Below are 26,188 nucleotides of genomic sequence, written 5' to 3'. Positions count from 1 at the left end.
CCAATTCCTATCTAGGCTTGCATTTTACTCTGTCATCAGGGGGTTACTGTGTAGGAATACATCTGTTATCAGCAGATGCACCTAGGCCCTCTCTACTTAAAGAGTACAAGTATGTATTGAAAAATCTGAAGAGATTTAGCAGATTTTTTTACATTGCCTTTTATTGATTTTTAGCTGTATTTTATTGTATTTGCATGATTGTTGTTAGCACTGTTGGGTAGAAAGGTAGAGTACAAATTTAGTGGGTGCAAGGAGGGAAAGAAACAACAAGAATGGGGTGAGACTATGTACATAGGACCCAAACTGAGTCTGTGGCTTTGTGTTTGCATATGAGAGAGGACTGGTTGGGTGCCTAGGGTTGTCTCCAACACTATTTTGCCCAGAGTCTTTATTAGCTGCTTTTTAAAAGCATTAGCTGCTCAAGTTTATTAAGTAAATGTCTTATTCAGTATATGAATAGATAGTTTTCCTACCCATCAGTGCTTTCATTGGACTGTGAAGCCCAAGGCAGAAGAGCAATCAAATACATTGAAAACAAGCACAAACATTTATACTGAGCACAGTGAGGGGCTGATGAGTGGCGCAATAGTGCACATGGACACATTATTTCTCCTTTTCAGATACATATACCAAAAATAAAGTAAAATCTATGGTTTCAGGCCTAAGAAAAAGATTGAGAAAAACAGCTTTCTGTAGTCAAAGGTGGACTTCTAAGAATGTAATGAATAAAGGTATACAATCTGCATTTTATAGAAACCAGTGGCATTTCTGGAACTGTTTCTTGGCTCATCTTAACTTTGCTTGGTGCATTATATTTGCACAGAATATATGAATCTTAATGCAACTGTGTGAAGGTAGGAGATGGTTTAGGAAACAAAACCTTCTATGCAGGCTGCTTTTGAAGCAGATGCACGTCAAATCTAATTAGTTTTAATCTCATTTGCATCTACTCCTAACATATTTCACCATTTTAATTAACAAACTTTTAACAGCTGTAGTACTTGGAAAGAAAGCCTAAAGGTGCCTCAGACAATTCAAGGTCTTTTGACTGGATTTCTTGTGTCACTCCAGGTGTCAGTGACAATGACAAGGATGATTTCCCTGGAAGCAGACCAAATAAAAACACTGTTTTCTTGAAACAAAACATGAAAGGTGTATAACAATGGAGGCTAGAAAACCCCACCAGATTCATAGGTTTTGCATATGCAAATAATATTTATGTTAATAGGCAACAGAGGCCTTCTGCCCTCAGGACACCAGGGCATGGTTGCAATACAAGAGCTATGGCTATGTGCCAGAATCGTATGAAATTCCCTCTGTCTCAGTGCTTTTCATTTGAACAACATCATGAGACCTGGAATAGCCTTTCTCCAACACGTTATCAAGGCATACATGCAGGATCACTTCTTTTTTCTATCTTGCACTTAGCTTATTGTGATGTGGGAGAAACACTTGAAGTATAAATAAATAATCAGCACTGATTAATTAACTGATGACACTCTAAAACAGCATTGCACATATGTCAAGTGTATTGACAGTTCTAGTTGACAGTGATAGGACAAATACAGCAGCTTCTTCTGTGACGTGGTGAATTGGGATTAGGGGTCCCTTTACCTTTACCTTTTTATCAGCAAGATTCCCATACCTCACAGTGGCAAAGAGGCAATTTGCTAACCACTGAAAGGATCCTTTTTTGAGCATTGGATTTAGAGGAAGTGCACAACAGGGTCTGCACCCTTCTGGCCAAAGTGTCACTGAATACTAACCCCAGATTCCCAATGACACTAGACACTTTGTATCTGTGACATAATGATGGAGGCAAAGACAAAAGGTGAGCTGCATGCCTGGCTGCTGCAGCCACAAAGGACTGCCTGGCTCTCAGTTCCTCTCCCGGCCAGTCACAAAGTGGCTGGAAGGGAGTGGGCGAAGGTTGACCTGGAATGGCTGGTAGGCATACACTTGCTCATTAGGTGGGGTGGTCCACTCATTAAGTATACAAGGGTAGGCCTTCCAAAGGCACAGGCATTGTGTTTCTTGCCTATTCAGACCTACCTACCATTTCACATGGTGCTAACTAAGTCTTAAGCTACTATTGTGACTGCTATGGACCCAGATTAGCTCCTGCTTGTCAAGGTAAGGAAGGAATCTTAATCAGGATATAACTGGTCAACTCGTTCCTGGGTTGTTGTTTTTACCTTTTCCATACTAATTCTGTTTGGTATGTATGTATACTTATTCTGTTGCATTTGTAGGGCTGTTTATTTATTTGTCACAACCGTTTGACGCACCTTACAACTGGTGCCAGGGCATCTGGCAAGTTCCTTAGTCACATGGGATGGGTCCCCTTAAGGGACTGTGAGGGAAGGGGCCTGGGCCAGCACACCTCAGTGGACAGCGCTATTGCTATGCCCCTGGGTGAAAAATCCTGGAAACAGCACAAGCTGTCAGCAGTTGTAGCCTCTGCCTATGTTCTCAGTGTATGCTTCATGCACCTGTACTTAAGCTACAGTTTCCAAGGTTGCAAGGGATGAAGCTTATATTTTGAGGAAGTGACCTTGAGGAGGCCTGCATTTCACTGCTTCAGTCCTAAGCAATGTCCCAAGAAATGGATAATAGCTTTAAACCAGAATTACCCAGAGAGCTTGTTTCCAAGCATAAGTCTTCATTCTCTCTGTGTGATGCAGCTGTTTTTAGACACATATCAACAATGCCAGTTATTTCAGTGGCTCAGCAAAGGCCAATTTGTGACATTTTCATTCTGCAGGAGGCAAATTCCCACAATTACAGCAAAAGAAGGAAAGATCTAGAGAAGGGTCCAGAACAGGGGGCAGGGGGGTACTGCCGGTGTTAATTAAGGTTAATCCTCAAGCAAACAAGCAAGTCGAGAATTTTCTTGGTAAACTTCCTTTTTCTTTTCAAAGTCTCAGTTGGGACTTTGGACCAACTGTGTTCCTTTATATCTAGACTGACACGTTTCCACCTGCACCTATCTATGGATTGCTTTAACAATGTGATTTGTAACAGCTCAAACAGCTGCTCTGCAGATGCGTGTTCGAGGCAGCTGCATCCCATTGACTGCAACAGCAGTTTGCAGGTATGACAAAATGATTGCCATTTCAGGACCTGACACTAACAGGTGGTTATCTCATAGCTTTTTAGGGAAGAATATGCAATTCCAAAATCAAAACCCATGTGGCCAAGCTACGTGTGTCCAAAAGCAGAGGTCTCAACTGTGCCTTATATACAGTGGTACCTCTAGATGTGAACAGGATCCATTCCGGAGCCCCGTTTGCATCCTGAAGAGAATCCACCCCGCATCTGCATGTTTGCACATCGTGATTTGCCGCTTCTGCACATGCGTGTGACGTCATTTTGAGTGTCTGCCCGTGTGCGAGCGGCAAAACCCGGAAGTAAAGCATTCTGTTACTTCCGGGTCGCCGCGGAGCACAACCTGAAAACGCTCAAACTGAAGCAACTTTAACCCGAGGTATGACTGTACATATTTAATTTTGATAATGGTGCTGATTTGAGGTGGAATGTAAGGAGAAACTCTTTAGTTAGCTCCTAAGAGCCCAGATGAAAGTCTGCACAACTTGCAATCTGCCAAGCTGAAAACAGACAGCTAAGGGCTCAATAACACCCCACCCACATGTTGCTGTCTGCTTAGGACTGCAAACCCAGGTGGACTGTCAAGTTTCTGAGAGGCACAGTACACGGCTAGTGGGGTACATTTGAGGTGGTCCAGCGTGTGGGCAACTGTATTTTATTCAAGAGCACCCAAGTTCAAAAATCTCACTTCAGCTAAAGACTCGCCATCTCTCAGACTCATGTCTCTATTTGTCAACCAAAAAATAGCCATGGTGAAATTGTGACAAAGAAGGAGATGGTGAGTGACATAGCACTCTGCACATTGAGACAGTTGCAGCATATATGATTATTGTATAAAGCAGTATTTTCAGGTGTATAAGGGCTGAATAATAATTTCACAAGCAATGCTGCTTTTTACTTATTTTTTAATTTGGTTTTTTCAAAGAGGCATACACCATAATTGAACACAGTCACAAGCTTGGAGGTGAATGGAAAGAACATTTTTAAACCAAATGAGATCAGCAACTGTTTTCAGAGCTATTTCAGAAGATTATATGCTCAAGGGCCGGAAAACGAAGGAGATATAGAAGATTTTCTTAAGAAACATGGATTACAAAAAATTTCACAACGAAGTATGTTGGTTCTAAATGAGAAAATAACAGATCAAGAAATAGAGGGTGCCATTCAAAGTATGCAACTAGGGAAATCTCCAGGACCAGACGGACTAACCTCCAGATACTATAAAGCACTGAAGGAATGGTTAATACAGCCGCTTAAGGAGGTTTGTAATGAAATATTAGAGGGGAAAAAGGCACCTGAATCGTGGAAAGAAGCTTTTATTACACTTATACCAAAGACTGAAACTGAAAAAAATCAGATCAAGAACTACAGCCCTATATCGTTACTTAATGTGGATTACAAAATATTTGCTGACATTTTAGCAAAAAGACTGAAGAAGGTGTTGGTGGAGGAGATTCATAAGGATCAGGCAGGCTTTCTCCCAGGAAGACATTTATCAGACAATGTAAGGAACATAATTGACATTATAGAACTGCTGACTGTAAATATTAATACAAAGGCAGTTTTAATTTTTGTGGACGCGGAGAAAGCCTTTGATAATATTTCTTGGAACTTTATGAAGAAGAATCTCCACGGGATGGGGGTAGGCCAAAGGTTTGAAAATGGTATAGGTGCAATATATTCTGAACAAAAGGCAAAGTTAATTGTAAATAATGTGGTTACTGATGAACTTTCTATAGAAAAAGGGACACGGCAGGGGTGCCCAATATCCCCATTACTTTTTATATCAGTCCTGGAGGTTTTGTTGAATATGATCAGGGGGGGACCAGCTGGTAAAAGGAGTTCAGGTCGGAGCCAAACATTATAAATTGAAGGCATTTGCAGATGATTTAGTATTGACTTTACAAGAGCCAGACACTAGTACAAAAAGAGTCTTAGAGTTAATCCAAATCTTTGGTCAGGTGGCAGGATTTAAGCTGAACAAACAAAAACCTAAAGTTTTGGAAAAAAATCTAACAAATGTTGAAAGAGAGAGTTTTCAAAATGAAACTGGGTTAATGGTGGCAAAGAAAGTAAAATATTTGGGGATTAACATGACATCTAAGAATGTGAACTTATTTAAAGACAATTATGACAAATGTTGGACAGAGGTAAAGAAAGATCTAGAAATATGGTCGAACTTGAAGCTTTCCTTGTTAGGCCGAATCACAGTGATTAAAATGAATGTATTGCCTAGAATGTTATTTCTGTTTCAGACATTACAAATTGTAGATAAACTAGACTGTTTCAAGAAGTGGCAGAAAGATATATCTAAATTTGTCTGGCAGGGCAAAAAGCCCAGAATAAAATTTAAGATACTTACTGATGCAAAAGAAAGAGGGGGGTTTGCCCTGCCGGACTTAAGACTGTACTATGAATCGGCAGCTTTCTGCTGGTTGAAAGATTGGCTACTTCTTGAGAATGCAGACATTCTGGACTTGGAAGGATTCGACAATAGGTTTGGTTGGCATGCATATATATGGTATGACAAGGTTAAAGTTCACAAGGGTTTCAAAAACCATATTGTTAGGAAAGCATTATACAATGTGTGGATTCGATATAAGGACTTGCTGGAAAATAAAACTCCCAGGTGGTTATCACCAATGGAGGCTAAGGAGGTGAAGAAACTTAATATGGAATCCAAATGGCCAAAATATTTTGAAATTTTAGAACAAGAAAGTGGCAAATTCAAATTACAGAGTTTTGAGAAAATAAAGTCCAAGGTACGAGACTGGCTCCATTATTACCAAATAATGGAGACTTTTAAACAAGACAGGAAAATTGGCTTCCAGGTGGAGAAATCGAAATTAGAAACAGAATTGTTAGAACCCAATACTAAGAATTTATCAAGAATGTATAATCTGCTGCTGAGGTGGAATACATTAGATGAGACAGTTAAGTCAGCTATGATTAAATGGGCACAGGACATAGGCCATGACATTATGTTTGCTGACTGGGAACAGTTATGGACCACCGGTATTAAATTTACGGCATGTAATGCCCTAAGAGAAAATATTATGAAAATGATTTACAGGTGGTACATGACCCCAGTCAAGCTTGCGAAGATTTATCATCTGCCCAATAATAAATGCTGGAAATGTAATGAGACTGAAGGCACCTTCTTTCACCTTTGGTGGACCTGCCCAAAGATTAAAGCCTTTTGGGAAATGATTTATAATGAAATTAAGAAGGTACTTAAATGTACTTTTCATATGAAACCGGAGGCATTTCTCTTGGGCATGGTCGGCCAATTGGTGTCAAGGAAGGATAAGACTTTTTTTATGTACGCTACTACAGCAGCAAGGATTCTTCTTGCAAAGTATTGGAAGACACAAGAATTACCCACACTGGAAGAATGGCAGACGAAAGTGATTGACTTTATGGGACTGGCAGAAATGACTGGCAGAATCCGTGACCAAGAGAAAGAGACGGTGGAGGAAGATTGGAAGAAGTTTAAAGTATATCTTAAGAACTGTTACAAAATTGAGGAGTGTTAAAATGTCAAGGGGAAGGAAGATGCAGAATTACAGCTGAAACTGTTTGATGATTTAAGGGGAAATTGAGAAAGATAATAAGTTTAAATTTAATTGGTAAAAAGGGTTGCTGAAAAACTGTAAAATAAGGATGCAAAAAGGGTGAGGTATGGGGAAGTCCGAGAAAGGAGGTTTATGAAAATGAGGTTAAGAAAGTATATTTGTGTGTTTGTTTGTATTTGTTGATGTTCTTATGTTGTTGTTGTTTTGTCTTAAAATTGGAAAATTAATAAAAATTATTATATATATATAAAAAAATACACCATAATTGCCAAAGAGATTTTACCGGATTAAAATTGTTGCCCATAGGCAAGGAAAGAATGGGGAAACCCTCCCTATTAATGAAATAGTTCGCTTGTGCTGCCTTTACTGATAAAAAGTTTGAGAAAGCAAAATCTGGAAAGGTGTGCAATGATTCATAAGAAGCTGCCTTCCCTGAATTTACTGTCAGCGCTAGCATGATACTGTTATACTCCAATGAACTCCTCCATTACAGAATATCTTCATATTGTCTGCTCCTGTTTGGTTTCCCTCCTTGGATTCTTATTACAACCAAATTGATCGGCACAACACCAGCTCTGCTAACAACCCTTTCTCCCCACTGGGGATAGTGGGAGGCAGCGCATGACAAAGCCCAAAATGAGAAAAGCAGAGCAAACTGGAATATGTGCAGAGTATACGGGAAGGAAATGACCAAAACAAAAAGAGTGACAGAAAGTGACAGCAGGCAAAGGGAAGAGCTAAAGCAAAAGGCATCAGCTTGATGGGAGAATAAACTCTTTAGCAGGATAGGGTAAGAAATAGACTGTATATCCAACTCATGTTTGCAGGCAGACTACTAGTCCTTTGGCCTGTGTTCAATGTTCTGGTGTACTGACTCCCACCCTTCCTTAATTCTTCTGCTTCTTTCTCTTTCCATAAATCCTGCCACCTCTGCGCTGTTATTTTTAGGTCATACCTATTGGGTGGGATGCCACACTCAATACCATTGTTTCTCTATAACAAAGTAATTAGAAGACAATTAACCAGCTGTCAGATCTGCAGGGGAGAGAGATATACTGGCTACCATCAAGGGCTTGGCTGCTTCCACTTGTTTTATCCCAGCCCTCAGCTCAAGGAGAATTCAAAATGAAGCTGTAAGGCATGGGAGGCGGGCTGCCATTAAACTATGTGAAAGGGTGTCATCTCACCCTTAGCACTGACAAAGGAAGGGAACTAATTCAGAATGCCCCTAGAGTGCAGGGGCAGCATGGTGTGTAAGATTGCCACAGGGGACAGATTGGGCAGGCAACCCTAATGAGATGTGGGTTGCCATTAAAGCGAGATGAGTGCCGTAACCCCAGAGTCATCCGCGCCTGGACCTAATGCTCAGGGGTCCCTTTACCCTTTACCTTTATTGAAGTTTGTTTATTCTTCATTGATTATAATTGCCTCGGACACAATTTCCTTTGTTAGAAAGGTAGCATATAAATTAAAGTTTCTAATCTACAAACCATGGTAATAGCAGTCTACAATTGAAGACTGACACTACACTTATACTGCAGTGAGGCCGTTCAAGTGCAATCCCTGATATGTCTTATACATGCCAAATGAATTACGTAACACATTCTTGTGCATGTTTACAGAATTGTCAGCTCCATTGAACCCTGACTAAATGTGTATAGCCTTGCAGACTTCAGTTTAAAAATACATTTCCACACCTTGGGTTTAGGTGGGGAAAGGGTTCTGTAAATTTGCAGTAGGAACTGATTGTGAACATTGGTAATTAGCTAGCACTTGTGACATCTCCCCACAAATTATAAAAACAACAACTGTGCAACATTTAAAAATTGGCTCTTTTCTTTTTAAACTTAAGGAAATGATAGAGGTTATGAATGGATAAGCATTGATATGGCACCTCGACAAACAAAAAGGCAGGTCATCTGAAACATGGCTGAGAGAGGAGTACGACCAATGACTAAACCAACATTTGATTTGCTGGCACACAGCAAATCCAAAAGGAAGCCATACAGACCTCACAGTCAAAGAACAGGATCAAACAGTGCTATCCAAACTCCAGCAATGGAGTGCAGATGGGAGGGCTGAGACTTCAGTGCAAGCCTACACTGCTTACCCTCCACAGGAGTGCTAATAATAATAATAATAATAATAATAATAATAATAATAATAATAATTTGTTTATTTATACCCCGCCCATCTGGCGGGGCTTCCTCAGCCACTCTGGGCGGCTTCCAACAAAATATTAAAATACAGTAATCCGTCAAACATTAAAAGCTTCCCTAAACAGGGTTGCCTTCAGATGTCTTCTTAAAGTCTGGTAGTTGTTATGTTCTCTTTGACATCTGGTGGGAGGGCGTTCCACAGGGAGGGTGCCACTACCGAGAAGGCCCTCTGCCTGGTTCCCTGTAACTTCTCTGGCTTCACTGGTTCATTGGCTTCTCGCAGTAAGGAAACCACCAGAAGGCCCTCGGCACAGGACCTCAGTGTCCGGGTAGAACGATGGGGGTGACCAGGTGCAAAGGAGGAAAGGGTTCCTATACCTTTAATAGGTGTGCAGAAGAAGGAATTTCAGCAGATGTCAATTGTCAGGAAAGGTATCCCTGCTGAAATCCTCCCTTCTGTATAGCAAATAAAGATGCCCCCTACCTCCAGCATGCACTAAAGATTGTACCTAGGAGATCACGACCCTGTGAACAGTTGCTACCACCAGCTTCAACTAAGGGTGTGCATTCAATTCAAACAAATTCCAAACTGAAATGAGTCACTTCAAAGAGGCGGACCTCTTTATAAGCCCACTGACATATTAAGCTTGACTAACACAACATTACTTAAATTTTCCTGTCTTCTTTTATCTGGGATTCAGCTAATGTTTGACACAGGAAATGGAAAGGTATCAAACGCTGCATGACCAGTGGTAGATTCTGGGCCTCCATTGTTTATACAGGGCACTCTAACTTACCTGAATGGTTGCAATGAGATGGTTCCACAAGTCTGCCGGTCTTATCGTAGCAGGCCAGGGCTCTGTAGCGCACCCCTTCTCCGCATTCCTTGGCATGCCCGTGAAATCTCTGTTCTAGCTGCAGCTCTGTTTTCCCTACAGAAATTATGCATTCCGACCAATTTCCATGGGGCCGGCTGGTAAATATTGTGCAAGGGCATGGTTCCGCTTCAACAAGGGGATACACTTCTGTATTCTGGCACTTGTCTCGCTTTCTGCTTCTCCCTGTTCCGACCGGGAAAATATGCTTGTTAGCGTAGCATCTGCTGCTTTTGATAACAATATGTCGTATTATTTACACTTGAAGGGGTTTGATACAGTTAGAACCAACACAATCCGAAATGTAAATACAGAAGAGCTGGTTCAAAGACATCTGTTAGTTGTTGTTGCCCGTGCTCCAGAGGGCCGAGAAAATGTCGCTGTCTCCAGGGCAACCAGAGAACCTAAAGGAACTTGTGGAGGAGGGGGAATTGTTTGGGATGAAGCACAAAATGATAGAAAGAGAACAACTGTCTGCCTACTCTTATTAGGAAAAAACACACATGAAAAAGCTCTTAATTTGCCCCATAATTATCTTAAGAAAGTACATTTATTATCTCCCTTCTCTCCCCTCACTTTAAGCCCTGCAACCTCATCACTGGTTGCTTAGGGAAACCCACTAGGTAGATTCAGCAAGCTGCGGCTCTTCCTTCGAAGTTATTTTGCAAATTAGCTGAATACACAACAGGGATATGTACTGGAGGTTCGTGAGATCAGGGATAACTTTATGAGTAGACAAGAAATGCTTAAGGCCTGGCAGGGTATTTTGGTCAAGAATGTTTAACACTGTAACACCGCCCATGTTCAACTTGTATATTTGTAAATAAACACAAAATAATTACACAATGCCAACAAACTTCCAGTGACATCATTCTAAAGGAGCCCAAGTCCAGCCCAGGTAAGCACTACACCACTGAAACTTCTCATCACCTGGAGATTTTGAAGCTCAAAAACTGTTATTTCTTTTAAGGTTTTTCAAAGTGTTGTATCACACTTTCAGTTTACCGAGAAGCAAGTACAATTCTTCCTCCCCTTCCCTCTTTCCTGACTTCAGCAAATCTACCAATCTATTCCAGAAGTGGACTTGTCCTGAGAGGACAATCTTTAAACATAACTTTTCTTTATCCCATTGTATCTCGGCATCAAGGGCTTAATTTCACTTTGCATTAGCAGGTGACACAAGAAGTATGCACACTCAGCAGCTGTCAAGTAATACTTTTGAAAGTGAAAAGTTGCACGTAAGCCAACCATGAGTTCTCTCCACAGATATTGAGATATTAACACAATTTAACTGGATTGCTTGCATCAAAGAATATTCATTCCACTCTATTTTTCAAATGGTTTTTAATTAGCACGTTAACATTCTCAGAGCTGGTTTTAAAAATGATGATCAGAAATTATTTTTAATCAAGACCCAGCAGTCTTAAAGACTTTTTCTATTTAAATAAAAATGGTTTTTGAACATTAACAAAAAAGTGTTCAGTTTTTTGGGGGGCCGGGGCTGGGGAGGACGTCACCCAACAATATTTTGCAATAGTCTATTTCTCTTTCTCACAAAACAGTCAATTTCAATGCCTGCACATTTGACTGAGTTAATGATTAAAGAAGATAAATATGCCTTTCTCGAACATAAAGCTTTTTTTCAAAAATGTTAGCTGCATAATACAGATTTCAAAGTAGTGTAACCTCAAATTACCTTCTAACCAGCATTTGCTTGGGGATGCTTCTGTAACGAATAATGCTAAATGTAAAGCCCACACATGTATTTAAGCATAAAATAAATCATGCTATTAAATACAAAGTAAGAAGGAAGCTAATCCACGTGCACATTAACATACTCTAAGCAGCAGGATGATTTTCAATAAAAGCCATAAAATTGACCAATTTTCATGATGAATCAGATACATTTATTTGAGAAAAATATTAATACCAGCTACCTCACTTTCCTTTCTAATAAATCAACCAAGGCAGCACTTCTCATAGCCTCAAGATTTAAACTGTTTCCTTCTTTGCTTACTTTCACTTTTTTGTGATTTGCTTAAAATGGAGTGTTTGGTGTGTAACTATGCTTTGATTATGGAGGGATGTGGGTGTTCTAGAGCAGGCATAGGCAAACTCAGCCCTCCATATGTTTTAGGACTACAGTTCCCATCATCTTTGACCACTGGTCCTGTTAGCTAGGGATCATGGGAGTTGTAGGCCAAAAACATATGGAGGGCCCAGTTTGCCTATGCCTATTCTAGAGGAAATAAGGTCCAGCTGATTCATATATTACAAGAGTGGCATGAGAACCACCCTTCTGGATGAGTCCCAGGAATAAAGGAATAACACATGGAAGTGGGGGTCATGTGGGATTGGAAAGCTGCCATGTCAACAGCACAGCTTTACAGGCTATATTGTGGTTGCACCACATAAGTCGGAGCTAAGCATATAACCTGCTACTGAACTTCTGCAGCGTTATTCTGCTCAAAATAAAGCAAGAAGACTTGTCAGGCTCCTTTGCTGCATTAAGACTTTAGCGGTCTCTGTTTAGTCCCATGTGTCATGCATTAGGAAATGGGGAGGCCCACATCTGTACTGTGCAGTCCACAGTCTTCAGCTACTCCCATACATGAGGCCTAGATGACTTCCATAGGAACAGCAAGGATGGGCGTTAGTAAGATGAAGAAAAGTTTGGATTTGATATCCCGCTTTTTCACTACCCTAAGGAGTCTCAAAGCGGCTAACAATCTCCTTTCCCTTCCTCCCCCACAACAAACACTCTGTGAGGTGAGTGAGGCTGAGAGACTTCAAAGAAGTGTGACTAGCCCTAGGTCACCCAGCAGATGCATGCGGAGGAGCGGAGACGCGGACCTGGTTCACCAGATAACGAGTCCACTGTTCTTAACCACTACACCACACTGGCTGTAGGAGTAACATCTCTTATGACCCTGAGCCAAACTCTGTGTCTACTGTCCTATGCTATGATATACCAAATCTGAATGAATAAGAATAAAACACATGAGAAACATTTTGCTGTCACACTTTGCACTTATAACATTTAATATTTTCTATTTCCACTTAAAAGGAGAATCGGGACATTCTATTAGCCGAGGTGATACATCAAAGGCTTCAACAACAAAGTGGGGAAAGAAATAAACATGACAGCTTTAGTAAACATTTCCAACATAAAGAGGTTCCAGGACTTAATATCAAAAATGCACAGTAGCTATTGCCTTTTTGTTTGTTTGTTTTAGAGTAACATGCAACCAATTAAAGGGTGCTCTGCTACTGTAAGCAAGGCATCATGCAGCTTTTCAATAACATTATTGCATTATCTGTTCACATGAGAATTCATGAGCATGGCTCATTAAAGAACAAGAGTTACTCAGGCATGGGTATTATTATACCATTTTCTGATTATTCTTGCCTGTGTGTGTGTGTATATAGTTTACACTATAATGGCTTTCACTGTGATGCCTGTATTTAAATACCAACAGGAATTCTCAGTCGTCTCCCTGAAGCCATGGCTTACCAATATATATAGTTAAATTCTTACCATAAAACACTGAATGGCCATTTTGCAGTAGAGTAACATTTATGGTTCTGCTTTTTTTTTACACCTGGTATTATACCCTAAAGTAATTCTCTTGTGAGTTATAACAGTGATATGCTAGAGGCGGCATTTCCACCTTTAATAATATAAAAGCCAAGGTTATATTATTCCTTCAAAAAACCGAAAACATTTTGCCATATAATAGAGAGCGTAAGTGGATTCTCTTTTGCAATTGTTTGATCTTGCTGTATTTACTAGAGCAAAGCAGTAAACACTTTAATGTCAAATGGAAAGTCAGATCCGGTAACTGCTGCCTAAGGTTGAAGTACAGTGGCAATGGTGCCCAGGCAAAGGATTTAATATTAGCCTGATGCTCTTGAAAGCTCAGGTTTGGTCCTTAACCTGTGTGTGTTTCTACCATGCTCAGAGTAATGTTCTGTGCAAATGCATAGAGGACTGAACTGCATCTTCCTCTTCAGAGAACACCTCCCACACACTATTTGGGTCTCTGTGCATGCATGCATTCACATCAAGTGGTCACTGTGAATAGCTATACTGTACATTGACTAAATGCACAAAGTGAATTTGAGGATTGGCACCAGCATGGAAATATAGGTAACTGAGAGCAATAGACTAAAAGCTCACTCTGAAAATGAACTGGGGCCGCTCAACCAGACCCATAAAAACTGAAACTCATTGAGCATGGGGTTGTTGTTTAACTAGACTGCTAATGGGCCCCTGGTTTCCCCAAATCTCAGACCTTTTTCCATCCTTTCTTCCAACTGCTCACGTGATTATTTTCCCTTCCCCCCCAAGCCCTTCTAAAAAAGGTAAAGGTAAAGGACCCCTGACAGTTAAGTCCAGTCGCAAATGACTCTAGGGTTGCGGCACTCATCTCACTTTACTGGCTGAGGGAGCCGACGTTTGTCCGCAGAAAGTTTTTCTGGGTCATGTGGCCAGCATGACTAAGCTGCTTCTGCAAAACCAGAGCAGCGCACAAAAATGCTGTTTACCTTCCCACTGGAGTGGTACCTATTTATCTACTTGCACTTTGATGTGCTTTCAAATTGCTGGGTTGGCAGGAGCTGGGACCGAGCAACAGGAGCTCACCCCGTCGCGGGGATTCAAACTGCCGACCTTCCGATTGGCAAGCCCTATGCTCAGTAGTTTAGACCACAGCACCACCTGCGTCCTCCTACCAAGGGACAAATCTTGCCTTGTGAGATAGCCAGCATGGTGGCTCATCCCTGAGAGCTTCTCCAGACTTCCACCTGTCCCAAGTTTTGTATTTCCCCACAGCTTTCTCCTGAAAAACACTCTCTTTACCACTGAATTGGGCAATCAGCAATCTAGAGAAAACCCAATTGCTGTTTGGTCCAATTCAGTGGTAAACTGCGGGTTTCCCTGGGGAAGCTGTGGACAATCCCTGAATGGGAGAGGCCTCTCTGGTAAATCTCTCCCATTCAAAAAGTAACTGGCAACAGCCCACAATGTTCGCCCCCCCCCCTTTGAGCAGGGATTGTGCACAAGCAAAATCCAGGTGGGCAATCCACTCAAGGTGGACTGAATTGACCACTTTGGTTTGTGAAAGAAAGAAAGAAAGAAAGAAAGAAAGAAAGAGAACCGACTGGGAAATTTACCTACATGAGTGCCCATATTCAATTTCTCATGACACCCCTAATTGAGAGTCCTGAGATGACTGATGATTCATTTCTCTGTGGAGCTAAACAGAATAGATTCCAATGCTTCCTGGAATATACTCACTTAGAGACCTTGTCAGCCATCTGGGTGAACTACTTAAGCAGTACATTAGACAAGAGGAGTTCAAATGGTGCTACACTTACACCTTCTCTCACTAATTAAAGCAATGATTTTTTCCTTTTTATTAATCAATACTTTAGAGCATTCAGCGGGATGGGACTGCCCACAACAACACAGTAGGGTATGTCAGTATAGTCCTCTTGAGGCATTTAGCCTGAACACACAATGGCAACAAGTATGTGGGGGACTGGAAGTATGTGCGCTGCCCATGTTCCCAACATCTCTGTGTGCCAGCCTAGTCCTCTCCACTCCCTTATGACTTTTAGCATGAGGCACTCAAGGGAACTTGCAAGTATGCTCAGCATGCTGAGTTTTCTAGGTGTGGTCATCTGAATGCACTCGGAAGCCCACTTCAGACCCTCACACTCAACATGGGCTTGGAACAGGGACATCAGGGGAAGGGTGTCATCAATCCCCTATGTCCCCAGGAGGCACACCTAAAGGTTGATGAGCATCCTCACATCAAAATTGGGAAGCTGGGGAAATGGTAGCTAGCCTACAATCCCTCAGTGCCAAATCCACTTTGCTTTCTTAATTACAGCCATGCAACAGGGCAGCGTGTAGGAAGGGAAGGCTTATCTCTTCCCTCCCAAATTCAACTGGAACTAAAATAATCCTCTCCTGCACAACTAGAACACATGGGGGGGACGGACTTGTCATTGGAACTAATGGGAATATTTTTTCCTTTCTTCCAGGGCAGATTTTCTTTCTGAGCAAAGAAATAACCCTCCCCCTTCTGACACACTGAATTTTTTGGTAAGGATGCCCTCATACACCTGTGATGAATAAAAGTAGGAAGGGAGAGAGAGAGAGAGAGCTACATGCTGCACATTAAAGTTTATGTTTAGTCTGGCCATTAGTGAGTTCATAGCTGTCATGGTATTTGAACTGAGCACTTCCTGTGTCAGGGTGCAGTTAGATATAAACAGATTTCCTGTTCCATTGATTAGCCTTATAATCACTCTAATACCCTAGTTCTCAACAGAGAGCACATTGCAACGACAACAGCTCAATGCTATGCTAGCTGTCAAAAAAAGAGTTCATCACAGCAACAGAGAAGTGCTGTTCTCCACTGACAAGCCGTTTGTGAAGTGCTGTCCAGCGGATCTTTCCTAAGTGGCCTCTAGGCTGTTTTCTCTGAGAGACAAATATGTTTTAGTGCTGTGCCAAGTATGTCACTTTCCAGACAATCCTTCATATCCCCAAATGATTCATGTAGTCTGACAACAGAGGAATAGTTCAGGCAAGAAGTGTTGCCTATGGATGGACACATAGAATATGCTTGGAGAGAGAACAGTGACTGGCTGTGACCACTTAGGCTAGCTGAAGGGTTTGTGCATGAAAAAAGCAGTAAAAGTTGGGGCTACCTGTGGACTGATGGGACATAAGAATATAATAAAAGTGTGGCTGGATAAAACCAAGGGCTTGATCACTGTTTCCTACAACTAAGACGTGAGGGCAACAGCACACACTTTTCTTGTGTTTTCCAGCAACTGGTATTTGGAGTGATGCCATCACTCATCCATTTGGTCACACGTCTAGTACCCAGTCATAGTCTGGCTATTATAAAACCTGGTTGATGGGCTACCATTATAAAAATATGACGACGACTAGAATCCCATTTGGTCTGTCAGTGACAGCCAAGTTTTGTATTTTGCTGTCATTTTGTAACCAAAACCACTGCTTTAGGGACTTCCGGGTTAGCGCGATCGGATTAATGGCGGATTCCCTCCGAGCTCCGGAGGGAATCGGCTCTGCTGAGGACGGGTCTTACCGCGCTGGCGACGCGGGGACCCTTAGAAACCACAGGCGCGGAAGCCTGCGGACTTGGTGACTCGGCGGGCACCTTTAAGCACCTTCCCCGACCCACGAAGAGCCTTTTTAAAGGCTACGGAGAGGGTACGGGGAGTGGCGTGGTGCTGTGAGTAGACCGCTACTTCAGTGGAGCGTAGCCCCGAGCCATGGCCGGAGAGCGCTGACTTTTTTCCCAAAATTCGGACTGGAAAATAAACAACCCGTGAGTAGATTGGAATCTGGACTTTAAAATTTATACCTTTGAATTTGGTACAATCGGGGGATGTGCTAAAGGGAAGTCCGCACCCCCCTACCTACAAACGATCTAAAGCAAGGATTGGAGAACTAAGGTGGAGAGTATTGCTTTTGGTGTCAGATAAAAGATACTTCAATGAATTTGACAGAAGAAGTCTTTGTGCTGGAGAGAAAGTGAGGAATTTTGGAAGCTTTTGTGTAACCCCCCCCCCCCCGAACCCGGGAGTGTCCTGTGCGTAAGCCGGAGGAAAAAGAATAAGGAGTTTGACAGCTGTCAAAGGAGCTGTCAAACGGGCGGTTAAAGTTAAGAACTTTGTTACTTAAAAACTCTCTGAATTAAAAGTGTTGCATTTGAACTGAGGTGGTTGGAAACAACGTAGCTATAAACAATAAGTAACGGACTGTTGGAAAAGGACTATCAAGTAATTGGAATCCCCCTAGGGGGAACTAGATACATTACAATGGCTGCAGAGGGAAAATTACTGGCAGAGATAGAAAAAATGTTTTTTCTCGTGGGAATCCTGCAAGAGCAGAGTACGGCTATGAACAAAGAACTTATGACCTTGAATTCTAAAACAAACAACTCTGCTGAATGCATAAAGGATTTGACTAATAAGAAATCTGCAGCTGAACAAGAAGAGACATTTTTGGAACAGGTGGAGAGGAAAGAAGGAGTGGAAAAGGAAAATACCAATCAGAAGCCTATATTGTCAGGAAATAAAGAAGAAGATCTTCGGATTACAAATCTGCGAAAGATGAGAAAGATGAAGGAGGAAGTCCCTGGAGTACCTGGAATTCTGGAATTTAAAAGAATAAAGAAATATGATTGGGACTTCCTCTTTGAGTATGGGAGATCAGCTGACCTTTTGCAGCAACTGCTTTTAAGTATTTTGGATGGAAGAAAACTTGGTGTGACTGCGACTGAACTCCTTCGAGACCTGAGGACCAACAAAAAGGGTTACCAACAAAATAGGCGGAGAGAGACTGACAGAGACTTGAAGGCCTCGGATGTGAGGAATCCGGGCTAGGAACTGTTTCTGTGGACATAAGGGATGGAAACCGGGGTAGGGAGGGGAGAACAGAATCTTAAAATTTTATGACTTTTGTATTTGGCCATTATGACATATAATTAATTAAAATATAAAGGGAGAAATTCGTGGGAGGGAAATTAGGTCGACCTTAGAAAAAAGATTTAATGTTTATAAGAGAATTGGATAAGTTAAATGTGGATAAGTAAAAAGAGTTAAGTTTTAAAAATAATAATAATATGTTAAAGATGAGAGATAAGAACTTGCTGAATTAATTATTGGAATTGGGATGTATGAAGAGGGGGTGGGGGGAAGTCAAGGAAAGAGGGTAAAGAAAGTAAGAGTATGAAATTATATATGTTTTGTTTTTGTTTTTGTTGTGTGTGTGTGTATAAAATGTGAAAACCTAATAAATTTTTTTATAAAAAAACAAAAACAAAACCACTGCTTTGATTGTACTAGTTTAAGGGAGCCCCTTCCTGTGTTGACTTTGAACCATAGTGGTTGAGATACTCAGTGGCCACTTCTATGTCTCTCCTGGCCAAACTCCTGCAGTGGCACAGTAGTGGAGCACGAATTTCAATAATTATAACTGTATTGTGCTATTTCAACATAAATGTAAAGCACCTTCTATGAACAATGCCCTAACTGTATCTGACAAATTTTCAAAGTCTACACCAAAGTCATTTCGAAACAAAAGGACTAAAGGATAAAGTATAAAATATTGATACTACCTGTGAGGGTTCGTCTTCTACTTCGCGTTGATTCACAGTCTGAAGCACATGCGGAAAATTTAGACCAAGGGGTGAATGTGCAGTCATCTTTGCAAGGAATGAGGCAGTCCTGAACAAGGGATGGCATAGGTTCTGCCCACTTCAAGCACTCACTGACATCTACTGAATGGTTGCTTTCCAAGACACATGTAACAACTGGACAAAATAAATGCACAAAAGAAAACAGTGAGTGCTGCAGAGGCATAGAAAAAGTTAAGAATCAAGTATCTATAGTGTGTTCCTTCCAACCAAGATCTCAAAAGCACTGAACTAATGAAGTCAATAACATTTTTTAAATCTGTATACAGGTTATTTAAAAAGATGCTTGTTTTGTTTTTCAGAACTGAAAGTACATAGGCCACTTGAACAAAGAATGCATAGCTTAATGTAGTGATGAAATGATTAATACACATTCTGATGTATTCTGTCCCATGACCCCAGCGACAGAACTTTTGGGGGACACTGGTGTTTCTATAGAGCACTGCTTCCCATAACAGATTGTCTTTTCTGAACTGCACAAACACAGCAGAAAGATCTTGGCATTTAAATTATTTGCAACAAGGAAGGAGTCTCAAAGTCTCCATGTGCTCAAAGGACACAGAAACATGAGCATGGCCTATTGGCACTATAAACTCCATATATATATATATATATATATATATATATATAACAACATTTATTTATGTGCATAGAATGCTGTGGATCTGCATGCAGCAACTAAACTTGCAAGCTACATTACACAACAGTTTTCCTCAGTTGCCCTATTAATAATAGCTTCTTGTCCACCAGTTTGTTAGCCAGTTCTATGGCAAAGTAGTACGAGAGGTATATTAAGAATAATTTCCCCCCTTATTTCCACAGGCTGTTATTGCTGACAATTTACAGTGCACTCTCACAGAGGTTGCAGTGATATTTGACCCAGTTCACTTTGACCCAAAAATTGTACAGAATTGGGGATTTGGAAGGGACTGCTGGAATTCAAAATGATTTCCAGGTATAAGTGTGCTCCATATGATCATGAACCCAGCTAAAGTGTGTCGTTTTGGTTACTCAAATTTCAACCTGAGTGAATTGATTTTAGGCAATGAAATTTAGGGTTTTTTTAAAAAAAAATGTAAGCTGATATGTTTTGATTAAATAAATACTTTAAAAAAAATGAGGCTAGCTCTTAAGATGGCAAGATTCCTCCTGAGAACGCTGTCCCATATTAATGGCTGGTTCTTTTCTCACACATTACAATTCAGCTCCAGTGATCTAGTTAAGCTCTATGATTTTTCATGTTAGGCTGATATTTTGTCCTATAAAGCTGTGGAATGATGCAATAATTGAACTGAGATTCTATTACATCTTCAACAAGCTGGCTGCATCATTACAAAGATTACTGATTAATCCACACTTTAATGGCTATCTGTGTTGTTTTCATTGCCTCTGAAGTAGATTGGAATTGCAAAATGAGAAGAAAATGGAATAAAGTTAAACACATGTTTATACACACACACACACACACACACACACACACACAATTTTATTAAATAAATAAATAAAAGCTGGAATAGATGTATTTGGATGAAAGTTATATCAGTGAAGAAAAATAACAACTTGAAAACATTGGGGATTCCCTCCCCCCCCCCCATATCAAGACAATACTTTAATCAGTCTGCACAGACCCAGCAGAACCTTAAATCAATATTTTAATAATGACTTCTAAAATGCTAATAGTTAAATTGTGACTGCTTTGTCTCTTAAATTCTCTCTTAACTGGCAGTGCATCCAGCAGTCGACATAAAGGTTACCCTTGTCAGTGAAGAGAGATATCTTCTCTAGAAGATTAAATGTTATAAATGAAGGTACTCATTATCTCTGGGAGTACTAGGCCCATATATGCATGCCTTTTCTCTTTTATATGGTCTAAAAATTATGTACTACACATCTGTGTGTTCTGAACAGAGGACAGCAACCCCACCTATTTCTTGTATGTAGAAAGAAGCCACCACATCAGCTCCTGTAGTAAACTAACACTTCCCCATATATAATACTGATTGTAGGAAGGAATGCCACTTCTAAAAAATCTAGCTAGTTGTATCTCTGGGCTGTATTCAACAATGTCACTACATTAGTGGAACAATTTCCACTCTCACAATGGGACTGCCGTTCTCTTTCCTCACCTCATGTACCACTAGTAACCTCCCCCCTCCCAAAAAAAATGGATGCACAGAGGGAGGAGAGGGAAAGGAAATTCCACTGTGTGGGCAGAAGTTATTCTGCTCATGAAATGGCTTTGTTGGATCCCTCTGTATTTATATCTTTCATGCTTCTCTCTGAAATCCAGTATTAGTTTACATTAGAAGAATACAAAAGCTTTCCTTTAGTTCTATATAAATTTTCACAGTGCTGCAACCTGACCATAGATGTGAACTGTTATTGCACTCAAAAGAAATTAAAAGAAAAGTAATGACTGGACCGGCAAACACTTGCTGTCTTAAAGTCACATTTGAAAAAATACACCTAAGCAGTAGGAAACGCATTATGAACCTCATAATGGAATGATTATACCAAATGAATGACAAAGATAGATAAGCACAGAAACGGACTTTCATTAATCTTTCACCCCTTAGCAGCCATCCTCTCAAACCGAACATATTAATCTTAGAACATTTTGCCCCACCAGACACTGAAGAAAAGTAGGAAGCTGCTACTCTTGTGAATTCCTAGGTGTGCTTTGAATAGTACAGAACGTTGGATCATTGCAAGGGACTAGGAATTTCAGCAAGCAAGTTAGTGTTTGTGGCCCAGAGTTTTATTTGCATAGCTGTCTCTTTCTCAACATGCGTATCAGACTTGGAATATAGCATCTGTAAGCTCTAAAGTTTAATTACAATTCGTTCTCATCAAATGTAGATTTCAGAGATTTTGCTATAAAACTTTTTATGGTAGAATCGAATGGATTTTATGTATTTGGTATTCTGAAATGCTGAGCAAATCTTTAAACAAGCTTTATTGTAACTTCTAGCTATTGAAATAGTAGGCATTTTTCACACTTTGCATTCATTGCTCCCACAAATTGAACTGAATAAAAATATCCCGTGGATTTTCGTAGTGTTGAGTACATTGCATTCATTGGCCTACATTCTGAATATAGTTGAATATCTGAATAGTGCTGAAGAAAGCAGCCCTCAAGTTTGAGCAAATCTATGTATGCATGCTTTTCTAGAAAAGAATAAGCCAACTATAATCTTTGGATGTCCACTTCCCCTTCGAAAATCATTTGCAATTTTCAGAAGGCAGAAGGTCATTCCTACAGCTCCCATAGAAATGAATGATTTGGCCTTCACTGAAAACATTTACCAATATCTGTTCAAGGTGCAAGAAGGACACTGAGGCAACTTTGCCTTCAAATTGATGACACAGAAATTTCTATGATTTTGCTGTTTTATTTGCACTGGTTTTCCAAGTCCGAGCTACAAAGAGGAAATTATTGGAGAATTTCCTTTTTTAAGACAGAGCTAACCAAGTCTTGACTGATTTATAGTGCTATAGGTATGGAGAATACGCTAGTATTAAAATGTGCAGTAAATCTGCATTAAACCCTTAGCAGAGTTGCAGTAGCTGACTCTTATTGGTATTATAACAATCTCATAGAATGCAAGGACATTAAAAATGAGCATGCAGAAAGAAATACGTAGAGTGTCATTGGCACAAACAGAATATTTTTCAAAATATTCTGGAGTTCTGAATGCATCACTATCTGAATGCCAAACCAGTTGCAGAGATAATTCCTGCAATTCAAAGGACCTTGTGTTGGAAGAATTTCATATTTCCTTCTAAAGTCACACACAAGGTTAGTAGGAGTGCCAGCTTTAGAAAAACCAAACAAAAAAACAGAAGGCAGCCAGATGAAAAGAAACAAACTGGCTTACAGTCACAACTTTCAGCAGCTATAGCTAACAGGAAAATGTCTGACAAATGTGGGGGAACGAAAAATTCAGCACAGTATATCTAAGAGGGCTTTACGATCTCCAGAAGACTTCTGATAATTTATCAAAGGAACACTAACACTCACAGACAGACAGATAGATGGAAAAAAGGGGAAAGGGGAAAATAAGTATACTCCATCAGGTAGCCTTTTTACAGGACTGACTCTGCATTTAAAAAGGCTAGTGAGAGAAAAGGGGATTGACTGATCGATTGACTGGTAAAGTGAATGGTAAGAAGTAAATTAAAACATGACGAGTTTGGATAGAAACCAGTAAGTGTTTCTTAGTATTTGACATCATTACTAAAACTAGGGGGCATTCAATAAAAACAACAGGTAGCAACTTTGAAATATATGAAAGGAAGAGATTTCTTTCCAGACATCTTACAATTTGGCGCAAGGTGTCCTAATGGCAAGTAATAACTGAGTAAAAAAGATACAAGAGAAAACTGATGGCCATGAAGATATTCAATGGCTATTAACTAAAGTGCACAACCCTTTTGCTGGGGCCCCTGAAAGCTTTTGCAGTATTAACATGCCTCCAGTTTAAAAAATACACGCCACTGTTACTGCTGGTGCTTGTATTAGTAGATGGAAATGTCACCTCCAGGGTTATCTGCAGTATGGTACAATTGCAATTTGATGCTGGAGAATGTTACAACAGCTGTTTGTTCCCAATGCAAAGTTTAATGAACTGCAGGAAGAAATTAGCACCACCTTTTAACATCTGGTTCTTACAATCACTTTACCACTACAGAAACATGAAAAGCCATCAAATCTGAGGCAGACGTAACTCCCTGCTCCCTGCCTGGTCATTTGAAGAGACAGTGCACTGTAGCAGTGGCAGGTCTCAAGGTCTTAAATTTCAGCAGCACCCTATGCAATGCCAAAATTCCAAAAATCAACCCCCCCCACCTTTCAGTCTGTATAATAGTTGTGGCACCCCCTAGGCTCCGCGCCCAGTGCAACTGAACCAGTTGTGTTGCCCTAAATATGTCTCTGATTGTAATGGTTAGACCATTTCATGAGGACTGTGGAGACTCAGGTTCAAATCCTTACTCGGTGCCAAAGTTCCCTATGTGACCTTGGAACAGGCCCTATCCCTCAGTCTAGCTTACATCACAGGATTGTGAAAATAAAACTGGGAGTAGGATAAAACCATGTACGCCACTTTGAACGTGTTGATGGAACATATATTAAAAACATAACAAAATGTTTTGTTGGATCAGATCAGATACAGAAATAGCTTGCAAGTTAATTATGTTATTTCCTTTAATCAAAGTTTGCTTTTTTTTAGATTATGGAATACTCCTAACTGGGAACTGGATTATTCTGATTTGAAGCTGTCACTGGTGAGTAATAATAATAATAATAATAATAATAATAATAATAATAATAATTTATTTGTATCCCACCCTCCTCTGCTGGAGCTGGGCTCAGAGCAGCTAACATCATATAAAAACACAATATACATGAAAACAAACAAACAATTGATTAAAATGCATCCCAAATAAATTAAAATTAGGCTGGGCAAATGGCCATCCTCAAGTTAAAATTGAAAGCAGTTACCGGTAATACTCACCAGGACCAACTATTTCCACTGATATTATAAGGACCTGTGAGTGGGCTACATATTATTTCAGGGCAAGTAAAAACCAAGGAGCTTTAGTTTTCTCTAGGGACCAACATTTCTCTCAAGCCCCCTGCCACAAATGGTTTAAAGGCAGAGTGAAGACAGCAAACACTTCCTTGCCTGATTTGCACTTCACTGGCAGGCCTGAGAGACAGTCACTCAAAATAACTTCAGCTGCATTACTGGAGTATACTTACACGGCCATAATGGATGCCTTTGAAAGTGATGGACAGTTAGCAGCAGATAATTGAGGCCTTGTCTTCCAAAAGGTTATTGATTCAAAAAGGCTTCTACGCCTTGATATTATCCACCACTGCTTTAATGCCTAAAGCTTTAAGTAAGCCCCTAAGAAAAAAATTCAGTTAAAAAAAAGAAAAGGCTTTTTGTTCTAATAATAAAAAGTAATAATTTTTTAATGGTATTGAGGGAACAAATAAGCCATGGTATTTTTGTTCAGTTGTTTCATGGCCACAACAATTCCTATAAAATTAGTATCACATGGATATCACAATTTCTATAAAATCAATACCACAAGGATACTTCATTATATTCAAAGATGTGAGAGAATCATACCTTGCATTGATATGGCTACAGCAACACTCTCCCATGCTGTATATTTCAATACCACTGATATGCCAGGCAATTTTCAACTATCCATCATATTGTGCATGCTAACACACAACAAGCTTTCCCATGACAGCATGTCAAGTGAGTTGACTATACTGCTCTTCCCTACTCAACCATTTCATTCTACGTGACAACTTTGAGTGATATCACAGTGCTGTGTTTCATAATAGTGGCTTCAAATCTAGTGTGCTACTACAAGCCATGTTGGCTCACACCAGCAGCGCAAAGGCTGTATTCCTTATTGTCTGGTGCAGAGTTTGTCGCACCAGGTTATATGAATGTAATGACATAATCCAAATGACTTCATTGTAAAGAAATGTTGGACTTCAAGGTATTTGATGTCAGGCTTTAAGAGTGTCGCCTAAGCAACCTGAGGCAGCAATTCCTGTTTTGTCTGATTCCCAAAACAAAGCCCCCAAAAGACAATTCATTCTCCTTTCTTCTGCCCATGGTAAACTGTTTATCAAGGGAGAACAAAGAAACTTTATGTTGTTGTTTATTTGTTTAGTCGTGTCCGACTCTTCGTGACCCCATGGACCAGAGCACGCCAGGCACTCCTGTCTTCAAGAAAGTTTATAGAATAGGGCAATTTCCTAGGGCAGAATATGGGGCAAGTTGTGAGGAAGAGCCCTTGGTCATGCTGCCATACACTGCACTTCTATATCATTCCAGCAACTATCCCAGGTAACAGATGAACTGTTCCACTCCACAGATGCCAACAATTCCAGAAGAGTGGATCATGGCTCCCCAGCAGGTCCCAGTAGTCTTGGGTCAGCCAGGAATAGTTATGAGAGGCAACATGGCTTAAGGTACCAGATTTCAAGGCTGAAGCTCTGGTTCCTGAATCTTTCATTATTCTTCAGTCCTGACTTTTGGCCTGTTTCTTGCTTTGCTCTCCTGGCTTCTCCTTTGCTGATGACTTGCTTCTTGGCAGTGGTGTAGTGGAGAGGGAACACAAGGAAGTACAACTCCAGGACTTTCTTCTTCTTCTTAGCAGGAGCAATGACATCATGCTATGACAGCCTCTCCTTG

General features: G+C 40.5%; 1 protein-coding gene across 7 annotated transcripts in view; it reads right to left on the bottom strand.

The window, feature by feature from the left end:
• The window catches only part of THSD7B (thrombospondin type 1 domain containing 7B), a 452,267-nt gene that overhangs the window by 86,682 nt on the left and 339,397 nt on the right, over nucleotides 1-26,188 (bottom strand). For all 7 annotated transcript variants that reach the window (XM_079993005.1, XM_079993004.1, XM_079993009.1 and 4 more), the window contains 2 exons: nucleotides 18,885-19,079; nucleotides 9,640-9,903 (listed from right to left, as the gene is read on the bottom strand). In XM_079993005.1, the coding sequence (XP_079849131.1) occupies nucleotides 9,640-9,903; nucleotides 18,885-19,079 (459 nt within the window). The remainder of the gene's footprint in view (nucleotides 1-9,639; nucleotides 9,904-18,884; nucleotides 19,080-26,188) is intronic.

Source organism: Podarcis cretensis (genome assembly GCF_951804945.1).
Source record: "Podarcis cretensis genome assembly, chromosome: 1".
NCBI classification, from domain to species: domain Eukaryota; kingdom Metazoa; phylum Chordata; class Lepidosauria; order Squamata; family Lacertidae; genus Podarcis; species Podarcis cretensis.
This window is presented reverse-complemented; position numbering and strand designations above follow the sequence as displayed.